Here is a 16,211-nt window from a genome sequence, read left to right on the forward strand (position 1 = left end):
TTTATTAATAACATCTTATGAAAAGTAAATAAAATAACTTATGGGTTGACTTCCTAACATTTATCTGTATGGGTGTTACAGAGTAATTGTTTAAAGTTAATACAACTTTTATTAAGAGATATTGTGATAAAATGGAAAGAGAGTAGGTCTTTGATGTCAGTCAGACATAATTTGATTTGTGGTTCTACCACTTAACTGTTGTAACTTGAGCAAATTACATAATTTCTTTGAACCCAATATTTATTATACATAAAATGTTAATAATAGTATCTACCTAGTAGAAAAGTTCTGATTAAGTAATAATATATATAATGCCTGACAATACATTTAATAGTGTAGATATTTGAAAATATACACACACAAACACACGCATTTCAGCCTTTTTGTTTGTTTGTTCATTTGTTTAAATGTGTCAGTTATAAAGATTTGTAAGACAGAAGCAGACAAAGCAGTAGTAGAAAGAACATCCCACCAAGGAGTTTCAAGACTTAGGGTTTCAGTCTTAACTGCCACTAACTTTATACTTCCTAATTTAAGAAATAATTGTTGTTAAACACACAGACTCAGTTGGGTCTTTTCTTGTCTTAGTGTTTTCTAGTCCTATTTAATGTATAAAATGGAACCTCTGACTCTATCCCCATGCAATCTTTATCCCCATTATTAAAGATCAACTTCAAGATTACCCTTATCCCCATTTAGATATTTGTTCACTCCTAAACACATATTTTACACACACACACACACACACACGCACTTTTCTTGTACTCAAAAATTGGTTGGGAGAAGTAGGAAATTGACAAGGAGGGGAATGGTTACTTACATCTGTGGTATATGGGTGCTAATGGTCTGTATTGGTCTCCAAATTTGTATTTATTTTTTTTGCCATTTGTCAATTGCACCATGTTGGAATTAGTTTTTCTGTTCTGTGGGACACCAGAGATTTGTGATTGTATGCTTGCTGCTTGTTACAGCCTTGTCTTAGATCAAATGTTTGTGGAGATCATAGGTATATTTTATTTGTTTCATGTAGTAAATTATTGTAATGAGGTAGTAAATTTTAATTTTTTAAGAAATAAGCAATAGGTATAATAAAGATATAAGTGCATAATTAAATGAAGCAAATTACCATCATCTAGGTTATACTTAAGCATGACTGTTGACAAGCTTTGAGATGGAAAAATTTTATACGAAATGAAAAATAATGGAGATTTATAGCAAACCGAGGTGAGCTTAATTTAAAAATGGTGTATAGCTGCATAAAATGTTTCATATTATACTTTTTTTCCCCTCTGGTGAATAGATACTTTGTTTATTATGTTCAGTAGATCTTTCTGTGTCTTTCAGTTGATTCTAATGCTTCTTAAATTACTGGATATAGGGGAAAATACAAGTACTGCAACTTTTCTTTTTCAGTATCATAGACATGATTTAACCAGTAGAGGGTACTTACAATTAGCATAGTTATTTACATATAAATGCATGCTTGTAAAGGTCTTGAAAATAGTTGGTTCTCTGGCTTGAAGAAAGGATATATCTTTAGACAATTATGAATTGATAGTGTTTGAGTTAATGAAATTTTACTGGTGAATATGAAAATAGCTAATAAAAAATTTAAAGTATTAATATATTACTATATATCCTAACATAAAACCATTTTATGGCATATTTCTGTATCCTTTTTTCCTGCAGATTTCAGAAGTTGATTGCAAAGATGCATTAGAAATGATTTGTAACTTAGAATCTGAAGGTGATGAAAAAAGTGCTCTTGTCTTATGTACTGCATTTTTGTCACGTCAGCTCCAACAAGGAGAAATGTACTGTGCTTGGTGAGTTGATTTTCTTTTGTAAAGAAAAGTAAAGTAAGAATACAAGACAGGTTATGAGAATTCAGATAGCTTAAGAACATATTTTTTAAAATCTTAAGTCGTATCAAGACAAAAAGCTTATTTCTCAGATATCACATGCTGTGCAACTGATTATCAAGTAGTTTGTATTATAACTTTAAAAACTTTGTATTAAGGACCACACAACTTCTTAATATACCAGTAATGATCACATAATGATCAACAATGATCAGGAAAATTTTAAATGTTGTAAGATGAAAGAAAGGTTTATTTTGTCTAATGCCGCAGTAAAAACTTTCAGTATATATGCATATATGCATTTTTCTCTGCATATTACACACTTTTAACTACACAACTAGCTGTTTGTCATTTATGTATGGAAATATAGTTCATGTTTTTTTCAATGAGAGCTCATTCTACTTCATTAACTTCTACTTCATTAACTTCTTCAGTGCACATTTCTTAATATGGTGCATTTCCAAGTGGGCAAAACCTGTTATATATACACCCCTTCGGGAAGATACAACTAACAGAGATATTGGCTTTAGTTAACTCAAAACACTTTAAGATCAGTTGTCTTAAATTAGTGTTAGCTGAAATTGATCATTTATCTGGTCTTCAGTGTTGTGTTGATAGTATGGAAACACAAAATAAAATTTAGTTTACAACATTCTGACATTAAATAATACTTACCAAGTGACATACAAATGAGTATAGAAGAGGCAAGCTAAATAAATGGTTGTATAATCAAAGAATATTAAAGTGTATAATTATTAAGATTTTCTGTGCAGTTGAGTTTTGTTACAAAGGAAAAATTGTATATGCAATATAGAGAGGGTTAATATAAAGGCAGATAGATTCTGAAGGGAGAATAAATAACGTTTATTGAGGACAAGTAGATTTACTATATAACAAGTGTCAGTGATAGCTAAGAAATTAATGTATTATATTGGTTTTTAAAAGGTGTCACACGGTTTGAATTACATATGAAAAGCGAAAACAGTCTTAATTATAGGCCCTTAAGGAGAAGGAGAGCAAAATAGAAGTTTATGTTTAAGAAGCACTGTTTAAGATAAGCTGTTGAGAATGGACTGGGAGCTGAACAGTGAGGGCAGAGTTGTGGGGAAGAAGTGGCATTATAGAAAGTTGAGTTGAGACGGGAAAATCAACTACCGGTAGAACACCAATAAACAATCCAGCTGGGAGGTTATGAAGGCTTCCTTATGGAGTAGGATGTGGTTAAAAAAATGTTTAAGATAATAGTCTTGAGGATAGTAAAAACCAGAAGCTGATAGGGTCGGTGATAATGATGCATTAAACTAGAAAGATGGTGAAATGGAAAGAATGTTAATCATGTTTTTCATATATTAAGTTTCAGGTTTCAGAAGAGATCAAAATGGAGAAGTCTTATAAAGAACTAGAGAGGTGAAAGTGGTAAAGACTGGAGAGACAGATTTTGAAGTCCTCAATGTATAGGTTAAAATCCAGAAATGAGCAAGTTATTCAAGTGGGTGGTGAAAAGAGCAGAGTTCCTAGGAATGGAAACTGAGGAAATACTAATAGAAAGGCCTGTATTGAGGAGAATACTTGGTGAAAAAGTTGAAGCAAGGAAGAAGATTTTTGTGGAAGTTAACCATGGAGGACAGAAGAGAAATAGGACGATAGGTAAAAGGGAGAAAAATTCATCACTTCAGTAGGATTATTTTCTATGAAAAATACTCTGTAATTGCATTTGAAATAAATTTCGAAGTTCATTTTTCAAAATTTCTATTATTTCTACTGTGACACAGGTTAGTTACTTTCTTCTGGGTTCTGTGTCATTGATTCTTAACATTTACCTAATAAAAATCAATTTTAAATTTAATTGACCATGTAAACTGGTCAAATTTTAAATTTAAGTTAGAAGGTAAAAATTGAATACTTTTTAAAAACCATTATGCCATTGGTGCACTTTCCTATTACCTAAATTTCAGATATGGCTCAAAGTCACTGTTTGTATAACTTGTTTTAATGTCAGGTGCTTTCCTAGTAAAAGGTAGTACTTTCCTGTCTGAGATTGAAAAATATTAATAAAATGATAAATTATACCCCGATTTTATTTAGTCTCTAGAAAATTGAGATCTATTTTTTGTTGTTGTTTTTTAAACTTAATTCTACATGTAGAATTGAAATCTAAAACCACTTTTAGTTTCAAATGTAATAACTGGACTGACAGTCCATGATTATTATGTTACTACTCCAATTTTTTTGATACTTTTTTTTTTTTTTTTTATAGGGAGCTCACTCTTTTTTGGAGTAAATTACAGCAGAGAGTAGAACCATCTGTTCAAGTGTACCTAGAAAGATGTCGTCAACTTTCTTTATTAACCAAGACGGTATATCACATTTTCTTCCTGATTAAAGTTATTAATTCAGAGGTAAGAATAATCATGATATCACTTCAGATCATCTTTATGGTTGACTTGGCCTTTGATTCCTCCGAGACTTCTTTCTTCAACCCTCTTCTCTCCAATGTGCAGCTTCACTGACCACATTCTTTTTTTTTTTTTCCATTTTTTAAAAATATTATAACAGAAGTGGCCTAATTATCTACTATCATTAGTGGTCCCTAAGGCATGTAACAGAGATGCAGATGTTTTGTGTAAAAGTTTTCTGGCTCAGGTCTATCTCAAAATTGATCATAAACTTGTAAACAAGTTTATGTGAAGGCTAGAGACAACCATATGGTTCCACCTCTTTCCAGGTGTCCTTTCTTGACTGTCACTTTTAAAAATAGGTCTCATGTCACTTCTTGTTCATTTTCTTCATGGTCTTTGTGCCCCTGCTTTTCCTGAAATCAAGGCCAGTTCAGTTTCCCATCCTCCTTACCTCACTCTTTTTTTTTGGCCCACAAATCTAAGCTTCTGTTTTAGTAAAATATTTTATTTCTTTCTTAATTTGTGAAAGTACAGGCCCTTTCAGCTTTTTTGACTTCTTTTCTTTATTGCCTTTTGATCTTATACCACACATATTCTTTCCCATGAAAGTGGCCACATCTTGTGGCTGGTTTATTTTTCTTACATTGATGTTCCTTTTTAGCCTTTTAAAACACATATTTATCTCTTTACAACATGTGTCTTTAAATGCCTCTTACATTCATCAATCCTATCTTACAATAACAGTTCAAGATGTTAATTCAAAAGGAAAAAAGTTTATTTTGTCTACTACTCCTAATTCTTAAGCTGGTCCAGCCATGAGGTAGGTGGTTTTGCGTTCAATTTTGTAATAGAACTAGAATCCTCACTACTAAGGATCAAACAACTTCATTCTGTTAAAAGTGAAGATCCTTTCATTACTAGGTTAGGAAATATAGGGATATTCTCAGTTTTGCAATTGGGTTAAGAGAGTTTTGTTTCAGAAGCATTGCAAATGCAAACTTTGGAAATGAGATTTGTGATAAAGCTTATGGCATTTATTGATCACTTATGTGCCAAACACTATACCAAACTATACCAAGTACTTTATATATGTAGTATCTATTAATGCTCACAGCAATTTTATGAAGTTTAAGTGCTGTTTTGATCTCTGTTTTGTTTTTTTTGTTTTTTTTATAAGTAGGATATGAAAGGTCAGAGGAATTAAAAAAGCTTCGAAGTTTGCCAAGTTTGCCTAGCTATTACATGATTTTATAACCAGGTCTTATCTTAGCTCGCAGTGCTTATGCTTTTTCTGTTATTCTATACAGTTTATCACACACACACACACACACACACACACAGAGAGAGAGAGAGAGAGAGAGACGGCTAAGCTGCAGGGCTTTAGAAGAAGCATCTTTTCATATATTGGCTACTTCAAAATTTGAGAAAAGCAAACTTCAGTTTTAAAATTACTAAATTCACAAATCTGTTGATTAGTATAGATTAAGTTAACATTATGTTTTCATTTGCTTTTTCACAGACCGAAGGGGCTGGACTTGCCACCTGTATAGAATTATGTGTAAAAGCTCTTCGCTTGGAATCTACAGAAAATACTGAAGTGAAAATATCTATTTGCAAGACCATTTCATGCTTGTTACCTGATGATCTGGAAGTTAAACGTGCTTGTCAACTGAGTGAATTTCTTATTGAGCCTACAGTAGATGCATATTATGCTGTGGAAATGTTGTATAACCAGCCAGACCAGAAATATGATGAAGAGAATCTTCCAATACCAAATTCTCTACGATGTGAGCTCTTACTTGTGTTGAAAACTCAATGGCCCTTTGATCCAGAATTCTGGGATTGGAAAACCTTAAAGCGACAATGTCTTGCATTAATGGGGGAAGAAGCATCGATTGTGTCGTCAATCGATGAACTAAACGACAGTGAAGTTTATGAGAAAGTAGTGGACTACCAGGAAGAGGTTAAAGAAACTTCTGTGAATGGAATTTCTGGTGGAGTTGGTGCTAATTCTGGCCTTCTTAAAGACATTTGTGATGAAAAGCAAAAGAAGAGAGAGATAAAACAATTAAGAGAGAGGGGGTTTATATCTGCTAGGTTTCGGAATTGGCAAGCCTACATGCAGTATTGTGTGCTATGTGACAAAGAATTCCTTGGTCATAGAATAGTACGACATGCTCAGAAACATTACAAAGATGGGGTTTACAGTTGCCCCATATGTGCAAAGAATTTTAATTCTAAAGAAACCTTTGTCCCTCATGTCACACTGCATGTTAAACAATCTAGTAAAGAGAGACTAGCAGCTATGAAACCATTAAGAAGATTGGGAAGGCCTCCTAAGATCACAACTACCAGTGAGAATCAGAAGACTAATGCTGTGGCCAAGCAGGAACAGCGGCCTATAAAAAAGAATAGTCTCTATTCAACAGACTTCATAGTATTTAATGATAATGATGGTTCCGATGATGAGAATGATGATAAAGATAAATCTTATGAGCCAGAAGTGATCCCAGTCCAGAAACCAGTACCTGTTAATGAATTTAATTGCCCCGTAAGTTTTTGTAAAAAGGGCTTTAAGTACTTTAAAAATCTAATTGCTCATGTAAAGGGGCATAAGGATAATGAAGATGCCAAGCGCTTTCTTGAAATGCAAAGCAAAAAAGTTATTTGCCAGTACTGTAGGCGACATTTTGTAAGTGTTACTCATCTCAATGATCACTTACAAATGCACTGTGGCAGCAAACCATATATCTGTATACAGATGAAATGTAAGGCCGGTTTTAATAGTTATGCAGAGCTCTTAACCCACCGAAAGGAACATCAAGTCTTCAGAGCAAAGTGTATGTTTCCTAAGTGTGGCAGAATTTTTTCAGAGGCTTATTTACTGTATGATCATGAAGCACAGCATTATAATACCTATACTTGTAAGTTCACTGGCTGTGGTAAAGTGTATCGTTCTCAGAGTGAGCTAGAAAAGCATCTGGATGATCACAGTACTCCTGAAAAGGCACCGCCTCCTGAAGACCAACTTAATTCATCTGGAGCTCCTGTTCAGCCTTCCAAAGTGAATCAGAACTCAGAAGGGAGCACCGAGAAAGAGAGAGCTTTGCTTCCTTCAGAAAATAACATTGACAACACCTTACCAGCAGATAGAGGAGATGCTTGGGATAAAAGCAAGGCAGAATCAGCTGTGACCAAACAAGACCAGATTTCTGCTTCCGAGCTCCGGCAAGCTGATAGACCATTGTCAAATGGTCTGGAAAATCCTGCTACTACTCCTCTGCTTCAAGCCAGTGAGGTAGCCGTGTCCATTAAGGTATCCCTCAACCAGGGGATCGAGGATAACTTTGGAAAGCAAGAAAACTCAGCTGTGGAAGGCACTGGTGAATCACTGGTCACAAACTTACATACGGCAGTTGAAGATACTTGTAATGATTTGTGTCATCAAGGTTTCCAGGAGAGAAAAGAACAGGATTGCTTTAATGAAGCCCAGATTACTCAGAATTCTCTAGTAAATTCAGAAACCCTCAAAATAGGTGACCTTACCCCACAAAACTTAGAAAGACAAGTGAACAACCTGATGACCTTTTCTGTGCAAAATCAGGCAGGATTTCAAAACAATTTACCAACTTCCAAGTTTGAATGTGGAGGTAGTGTTAAAACATCATCCAATCTTTATAATTTACCTCTTAAGACATTAGAAAGTATCACATTTGTCCCACCACAGCCCAGCCTAGGTAGTTCTTTAGGAACTCCATCAGTGCCTCCAAAAGCACCAGTTCAGAAATTTAGTTGCCAGGTTGAGGGATGTACTCGAACCTATAATTCTTCACAGAGTATTGGGAAACACATGAAGACAGCACACCCTGAGCAGTATGCTGCATTTAAAATGCAGCGTAAAAGTAAAAAAGGTCAAAAATCTAACAACTTAAATACACCAAATAATGGAAAGTTTGTTTATTTTTTGCCATCACAGGTGAGCAGCTCTAATAATACATTTTTTACACCACAGACCAAAGCCAATGGGAATCCTACTTGTTCAAATCAGTTGCAGCATGTCTCATCTTCCATTTTTCCAGCTCATTTAGCAAGTGTGTCTACTCCGCTATTACCCTCAGTGGAAAGTGTCATAAATCCAAATATACCTTCTCAGGACACAAATGAACAAGGTGGTGGTATGTTATGTTCCCAAATGGAAAATTTGTCAAACACTACCTTGCCAGCACAAATGGAAGATCTAACCAAAACGGTTTTGCCTTTGAACATTGACAGTGGCTCAGATCCTTTCCTTCCTTTACCTGCAGAAAGTAGTTCAATGTCTCTCTTCCCTTCTCCAGCAGATAGTGGGACTAATACTGTTTTTTCCCAACTGGAAAGTAATACAAATCATTTTTCCTCACAGATTGAAGGAGACACTAATTCCTCCTTTCTAAAAGGGGGTAATGGTGAAAATGCAGTTTTTCCTTCACAAGTGAATGTTGCAAATGACTTCAGTAGCACGAGTGCCCAACCATCCGCTCCTGAAAAAGTTAAAAAAGACCGTGGGCGAGGCCCAAATGGGAAGGAAAGAAAACCTAAGCACAACAAAAGGGCTAAATGGCCTGCAATTATCAGAGATGGGAAATTTATCTGTAGCAGGTGTTATAGGGCTTTTACCAATCCCAGATCTCTGGGTGGACACTTGTCTAAGCGATCTTATTGTAAACCACTGGACGGAGCAGAAATTGCTCAAGAGCTTCTGCAGAGTAATGGACAGCCTTCTCTTCTTGCCAGCATGATTCTTTCCACAAATGCAGTCAATTTACAGCAGCCACAACAGTCTACCTTCAATCCAGAAGCATGTTTTAAAGATCCGTCATTCCTGCAACTTCTTGCTGCTGAAAATCGCTCATCACCATTTTTACCAAATACATTTCCTCGGACTGGTGTGACTAACTTTAATACAAGTGTTAGTCAAGAAGGCAGTGAAATTATTAAACAGGCTTTGGAAACTGCTGGCATTCCCAGTACATTTGAGGGTGCCGAAATGCTTTCTCACGTTCCAACAGGTTGTGTCTCAGATGCAGCACAAGTAAACGCAACAGTGATACCAAATCCAACAGTGCCACCCCTGTTGCAGACTGTGTGTCACCCAAACCCCCTGCTGACAAACCAGAATCGAACACCAAATTCCAAAACTTCCTCCATTGAGGAATGCAGCAGTTTGACTGTTTTTCCAACAAATGACTTACTACTGAAGACTGTTGAAAATAGTCTGTGCTCTAGTTCGTTCACTAATTCTGGTGGGCCATCACAGAATTTTACTAGTAATAGTTCGCGTGTTTCAGTTATAAGTGGTCCTCAAAACACAAGGTCCAGTCACTTAAATAAAAAGGGAAACAGTGCTTCTAAGAGAAGAAAGAAAGTTGCTCCTCCACTAATTGCACCTAACGCTTCCCAAAACTTGGTAACAAGTGACTTAACAGCAATGGGACTTATAGCAAAGAGTATTGAGATGCCAACCACTAACCTTCATTCAAACGTAATTCCAAATTGTGAACCTCAGGCTTTGGTGGAAAATATAACACAGAAATTAAATAATGTTGACAATCAGTTATTTATGACTGATGTGAAAGAAAACTTCAAAACCAATCTTGAGTCCCATACAGTGTTAACTCCTTTAACATTAAAAACTGAAAATGGTGATTCCCAAATGATGGCTTTGAATTCATGCACAACTTCAATAAATTCTGATTTGCAGATTTCTGAAGACAATGTTATGCAAAACTTTGAGAAGACTCTTGAAATTATTAAAAGTGCTATGAATTCTCAAATACTCGAGGTAAAAAGTGGATCTCAGGGTGCTGGTGAAACATCACAGGATGCTCAAATGAGCTATAACATTCAGCTTCCTTCAGTAAACACTGTACAAAATAACAAATTACCGGATTCTTCTCAGTTTTCCTCCTTCATAGGTATCATGCCAACAAAAAGTAACATTCCTCAGTCTGAAGTATTACATAAGGAGGATCAAGTACAGGAAATTTTAGAAGGCTTACAGAAATTAAAATTAGAAAATGACCTATCCACTCCAGTATCCCAGTGTGTACTAATAAATACATCAGTGACACTAACTCCCACTCCTGTTAAATCAATTCCAAATGTTACAGTTGTTCAGCCAGTTTCTGAAATGATAAATAATATCCAGTTTAGTGACAAAGTTAATAAACCCTTTGTGTGTCAAAACCAAGGCTGTAACTACAGTGCTATGACAAAGGATGCACTATTTAAGCACTATGGTAAAATTCATCAGTACACTCCAGAGATGATTCTTGAAATTAAGAAGAATCAGTTAAAATTTGCTCCATTTAAATGTGTAGTACCTACATGTACAAAAACATTTACAAGAAATTCTAATCTCCGGGCACACTGTCAGTTGGTACATCATTTTACAACAGAAGAGATGGTCAAGTTAAAAATAAAAAGGCCTTATGGAAGAAAATCTCAGAGTGAAAATTTGTCAGCCCCACGAATTACGCAAGTAAAGAGACAGCTAGCTGTGACAGAGGAAAATAAAAGGGAATTCCAGTCTGCTTTAGAATTGGGAACAATAAAGGAAAATGTCCTCAGTAACATAGCAATGGTTCCAGAAAAACAACTTACAGAAAAAAAAAGTCCTGAAAAAACAGAAAGTTCTTCACAAGTGATTACAGTTACTTCAGAACAATGTAATACAAATTCTCTCACAAACATACAAACCAAAGGACGGAAAATTAGGAAACATAAAAAAGAAAAGGAGGAGAAAAAACGCAAGAAGCCAGTTTCTCAATCCCCTGACTTTCCAACAAGATATAGTCCCTACAGGCCTTATCGATGTGTTCATCAGGGTTGCTTTGCCGCCTTTACGATACAGCAAAACTTAATTCTGCATTACCAGGCTGTACACAAATCAGATCTACCTGCATTTTCTGCAGAGGTTGAAGAGGAAAGCGAAGCTGTTAAAGAAAGTGAAGAAACTGAAACTAAAACTGTGAAAGAATTTCGATGTCAGGTGAGTGACTGTTCTCGAATTTTCCAAGCAATTACTGGCCTAATACAACACTACATGAAACTTCATGAAATGACTCCTGAGGAAATTGAAAGCATGACTGCTTCTGTTGATGTTGGGAAATTTCCGTGTGACCAGTTAGAGTGTAAATCTTCATTTACCACATATTTGAACTATGTTGTTCATCTTGAGGCAGATCATGGAATTGGGATAAGGGGAAGTAAAACTGAAGAAGATGGCATATACAAGTGTGACTGTGAAGGCTGTGACCGTATGTATGCAACTCGGTCGAATCTCCTCCGACACATTTTTAATAAGCATAATGACAAACATAAAGCTCATTTGATTCGGCCAAGAAGATTAACACCTGGTCAGGAAAATATATCAAGCAAGGCAAACCAAGAAAAGACAAAGTCTAAACATCGGGGGTCAAAACACAGATCTGTAAAGGAAGGAACCAAAATGCCTAAGACCAAACGAAAGAAAAAAAATAATTTAGAAAACAAGAATGCAAAGATTGTACAGATTGAAGAAAATAAGCCTTATTCTCTGAAACGTGGAAAGCATGTATATTCTATAAAGGCTAGAAATGATGCCTTATCTGAGTGTACAAGCAGATTTGTAACCCAGTATCCATGTATGATAAAGGGGTGTACGTCAGTTGTTACAAGTGAAAGCAATATAATTAGACACTATAAATGCCATAAATTATCTAAGGCATTTACATCACAACACCGCGATCTTCTTATTGTCTTTAAACGATGTTGTAACTCACAATTAAAGGAAACTTCTCAGCAAGAAGTTAAGAGTGATGTGAAAGAATCTGACACATGTGTATCAGAGAGCAATGATAACTCAAGAACAGCTACAGTTCCACAAAAGGAAGTTGAAAAAAATGAAAAAGATGAAATGGATGAGCTAACAGAATTATTTATTACAAAATTAATAAATGAAGACAACACAAGTGTGGAGACGCAAGCTCATACCTCATCAAATGTAAATAATGATTTTCAGGAAAATAACCCTTGCCAGCCAGAAAAACAAAAAGCAAGTAATTTGAAGAGAGTTAATAAAGAAAAAAATGTCTCCCAAAATAAAAAGAGGAAAGTTGAAAAAGCTGAACCAGCATCAGCCGCTGAGTTAAGTAGTATGCATAAAGAAGAAGAAACTGCTGTTGCAATTCAAACCATTGAGGAGCATCCTGCATCTTTTGACTGGAGCTCATTTAAACCAATGGGATTTGAAGTATCATTTCTGAAGTTTCTTGAGGAGTCTGCAGTGAAGCAGAAGAAAAATACTGACAAAGACCATCCAAATAGTGGAAATAAAAAAGGATCCCATTCAAATTCAAGAAAAAATACCGACAAGACTGCTGTGACTAGTGGAAATCATATATGTTCTTGTAAAGAAAGTGAAACCTTTGTACAGTTTGCCAATCCATCACAACTTCAGTGCAGTGATAATGTAAAAATTGTTTTAGACAAGACTCTGAAAGATTGCACTGAGCTTGTCTTGAAGCAACTTCAGGAAATGAAACCTACCGTCAGTCTGAAAAAACTTGAAGTACCTTCAAATGATCCAGATGTGTCTGTTATGAAAGAAATCAGTATGGGTAAAGCCACAGGGAGAGGGCAGTACTGATAACTAATGTACTATAAATGCATCATTTACAATTTTGTTTTAAATAGGACGCCATCAAGCATGCTAGAATTGTGAAACTTTTTCATTATTTTTGTTGTTGACATGAATTAACTTGGCCAAAAAAAGGAAAAAAAAAATCCATGACATTTGTCATGTAAAACTTTTTTTTATCCCTATGGGACTTGAAGAACAGAATCAAAACTTCAATTATTGTAAATAGATGAGCTAAACCTTAAATTTCTATCAACTGATTGCCCTTTTCATGAACTAAAATGAATTATCTGTGTGATTGATATGTTTCACCAGGTCACTGCTCATGTATAACAGTACTCTTTGTTTGTAGATACCTTTTTGTATATATTTATTATTGTAAATCATTTGCTGCCACCAGCAGTAAGTCTAAACTATTAAATGACACATTTATATTTGGAATTTTAATTTTTAACTAAGTGATCAAGTTTTTAAAACTTTTATTGTTTTAAATTAAGAATTTTTTGAACTAAAACTAGAAACTGCCACAGTTCATTGATTTTTACATCCAGCATTTATTTACAAGATGATCTCAAAATTACTTTTCACAAAGTAGGCACATTATATTAACACCTTGCTCTGCTTTGTAAATTTACCATCCAGGATTTTTGGGTGGTATTCATGTGAAATTAAAGCAGATTCTTTAGCAGTTTCCTGTAGCTACAATTTTCCCCCCAGTACTTCTAATTGGATATAGTTAGTATGATTCCATGAAATATAATGGAAATGTGAATAAAGAATTTACTACATCAAAGATTTTAAACATTTGGTATTTAAAAAAAGATTCTTTGTGAATGTGATAGAAACTAGTAGTGTGGAGCAGTGTAAATATTTGAGGTGGTGATTTGTGAAGTAGCCCAGTATTGCCTTAAATAAAATCACATTTCATTTCTTGTTTTATACATGTGATCTTATAAAGGTTTGTTTTTTTTTTTTTCCATTTTCTGAGATTTATAGATTGGTGTATAGCTTTAAACTGTATAAACTTTTGTGGAAAAAATTTTTTTAAACATTTTTATAAATCTTAAAATTGGTATCATCAAAGTGAGCCCATCTTGTGTTTATAAAATGCAAGAGTCCTTAACATTTATAATTACATAGATGAAACACTTTCTATAAGGAAGTTGGATGTGTTGATTTTACTGTTTATAGATGTTAGATTGTACAGATTTGTCTGTATTTTCCCACCATATCTAATGATACTTTTTTCATTAGAGTGGTCTTCCAGAGCAGTATTAGTTGTTATAATTGATTATTTTGGTTATTCAGTATATAGTTAGCTCTTATAGTTTAGCTTTATTCACCATATTTATACTGTGGGTTCACAGCCAGAGATAGAGGTTATTTCAGGAGAATTTATGACCTTCATTTTAAGTCTAACTAAAATCAGTACTGGAAACAAAAGAGAACATCCTGTCACATTGACTTTTGTTTCTATTTGCCATAAATAGTAGCATTGATTTTTGACTTTGTGTTTGTTCTAAACCAGTTGCATTCACAATATTATTGGCCTGACATATTGATGATATTGAGATATGAAAATGTGTATATTCCCTGTGCAACATCAGATTTGCAGGAAAAATGAAGCACTTAACATTAACTGAAATTGCTGGTACTCTGAATAAATAAGCATGGTCAAGGAGTGAATTATTTTCTTTTGGAAAATATTTTTTTTTAGTTTTATTATTAAAGTATTACAGTTTTATTTTTAGGGTCTCAAGGGTTGTATTGAATAGTTGGTTTTACCTCCTTAAGGTTTATTGCCAATATACATAAACTTGACACATTAAAATCCCTACCCTTTGGTAAGTCCACTGTTATTTATTAAAATAAAAGTTTGTATGGGTGATTAATACATGTTTTTTTCCTAAATTAACAATAACTTTGAATAATTTTAATATTAAATTTTTGTTAACAACTTATGTTTCCATATAGTTTTCTTAGAAGTTGACTTAGCTCTTAAAGGTAGGTAGTTGGCAGAACTACCCTACATAGTACAGTAGCAAGTAGGTTTATATCTGATGAACTTAGTGATGAGCCACTATTAAGTGAAAGTGCCAGTGTTTTGGGCCTTTTCTTTTGTTCATAAACTTAAGAAAATTGACCACTAGACGTTTCTGTAATTGTTCTACATGTCAGAGGAAAGAGTTTGCCACCATCGAGTTAAATTTTTTATATTCCAGGTTCTGTATGCTAAAAGTTATCATGGAAGAGTTGGCTTTTTAGCATGGAACAGAAAAAAATTTATGGTATAAAATAAATATGAATTTATAGAATAGCATGTTGGTAAAGTTTGATATGCAATGCAATGGCCTAAGTATTAAAAAATAACCATAAAATATATATTTTCATGGTATACTTTTCCTCAGTCTGTTGTCTTGAGATATTTTCTTCCTACAGCCTAAATTTGCCTGAAGTTTCATCATTAAAAAATTGATATATTTTCTAAAGCCAAAGAATTTGAATCTCACAGATCAGAAACATCTTATTTATTCAAAATATATCATTGTTTTAAGGAAATATAACAGTTTGGGAAATTTTCAGCAATGTTAAATTCAGCATAATCAAATTATTTTAAAGCACTAGACAGATATCTTTAACAAGGCAAATTTTGATCATTAGGTAAAGTAGTTGCTTTAGATTGGTGCAAAAGTAATTGTGGTTTAAAAGGTTAAAAATAATTGCAAAAACCACAGTTACTTTTGCACCAATCTAATATTAAGATAAAAGTACATAAATCCTACAGCTAGAGACATCAAAGAAGGAATGTTCTTATTTTTCAGGGAAAAAGAGATTGGTAGTTACGAAAGTCTTTGTTAAGTGGTTACTGAATGCATTTAAGTTGAACAATTTGATCAGGTACCAGTTTTAGAAAGGTAATTGGCACTATAGAGAGAATAAGTTGAGTAAGTTGGAGAATAAAACCAGGGATACTTAAAATAGTCCAGACAAAAATTGATGGGAGCCATAAGAAAAAAATGGAGTTGAGAAAGAGGCTAAATGGATATGAGAGGTGTTAAAAAATAGAGGAGTAAGGTAGCCTTTTTCAAAATGTTTATTGTAGTGAGACACCAGAGGGTTGGAAGGTGAGGTCTGTGTCCAAGTTTTTTTAATGTTACTATTTAGGTATGTACCACTGAATTAGCGTCTTAAGGAACAAACTTTGGGAAACTGATGTAAAATGGCATTTATTCAGCCAGGACTGATAATCAGCGGGTGTGCACCAATGCAGCTGCATCAGCAGTTTACAAA

At 34.2% G+C, this 16,211-nt stretch overlaps 1 protein-coding gene across 7 annotated transcripts in view; it reads left to right on the top strand.

Moving 5' to 3' along the window:
- The window catches only part of ZNF292 (zinc finger protein 292), a 76,494-nt gene extending 61,192 nt beyond the window's left edge, over nt 1-15,302 (top strand). For all 7 annotated transcript variants that reach the window (XM_074333269.1, XM_019743277.2, XM_074333268.1 and 4 more), the window contains 3 exons: nt 1,690-1,826; nt 4,120-4,261; nt 5,781-15,302. In XM_074333269.1, the coding sequence (XP_074189370.1) occupies nt 1,690-1,826; nt 4,120-4,261; nt 5,781-12,929 (7,428 nt within the window). In that variant the 3' untranslated portion in view covers nt 12,930-15,302. The remainder of the gene's footprint in view (nt 1-1,689; nt 1,827-4,119; nt 4,262-5,780) is intronic.
- The last annotated feature ends 909 nt before the right edge of the window (nt 15,303-16,211 follow it).

This window comes from Rhinolophus sinicus, linkage group LG05 (genome assembly GCF_036562045.2).
Source record: "Rhinolophus sinicus isolate RSC01 linkage group LG05, ASM3656204v1, whole genome shotgun sequence".
In the NCBI taxonomy this organism is placed as follows: Eukaryota; Metazoa; Chordata; class Mammalia; order Chiroptera; family Rhinolophidae; genus Rhinolophus; species Rhinolophus sinicus.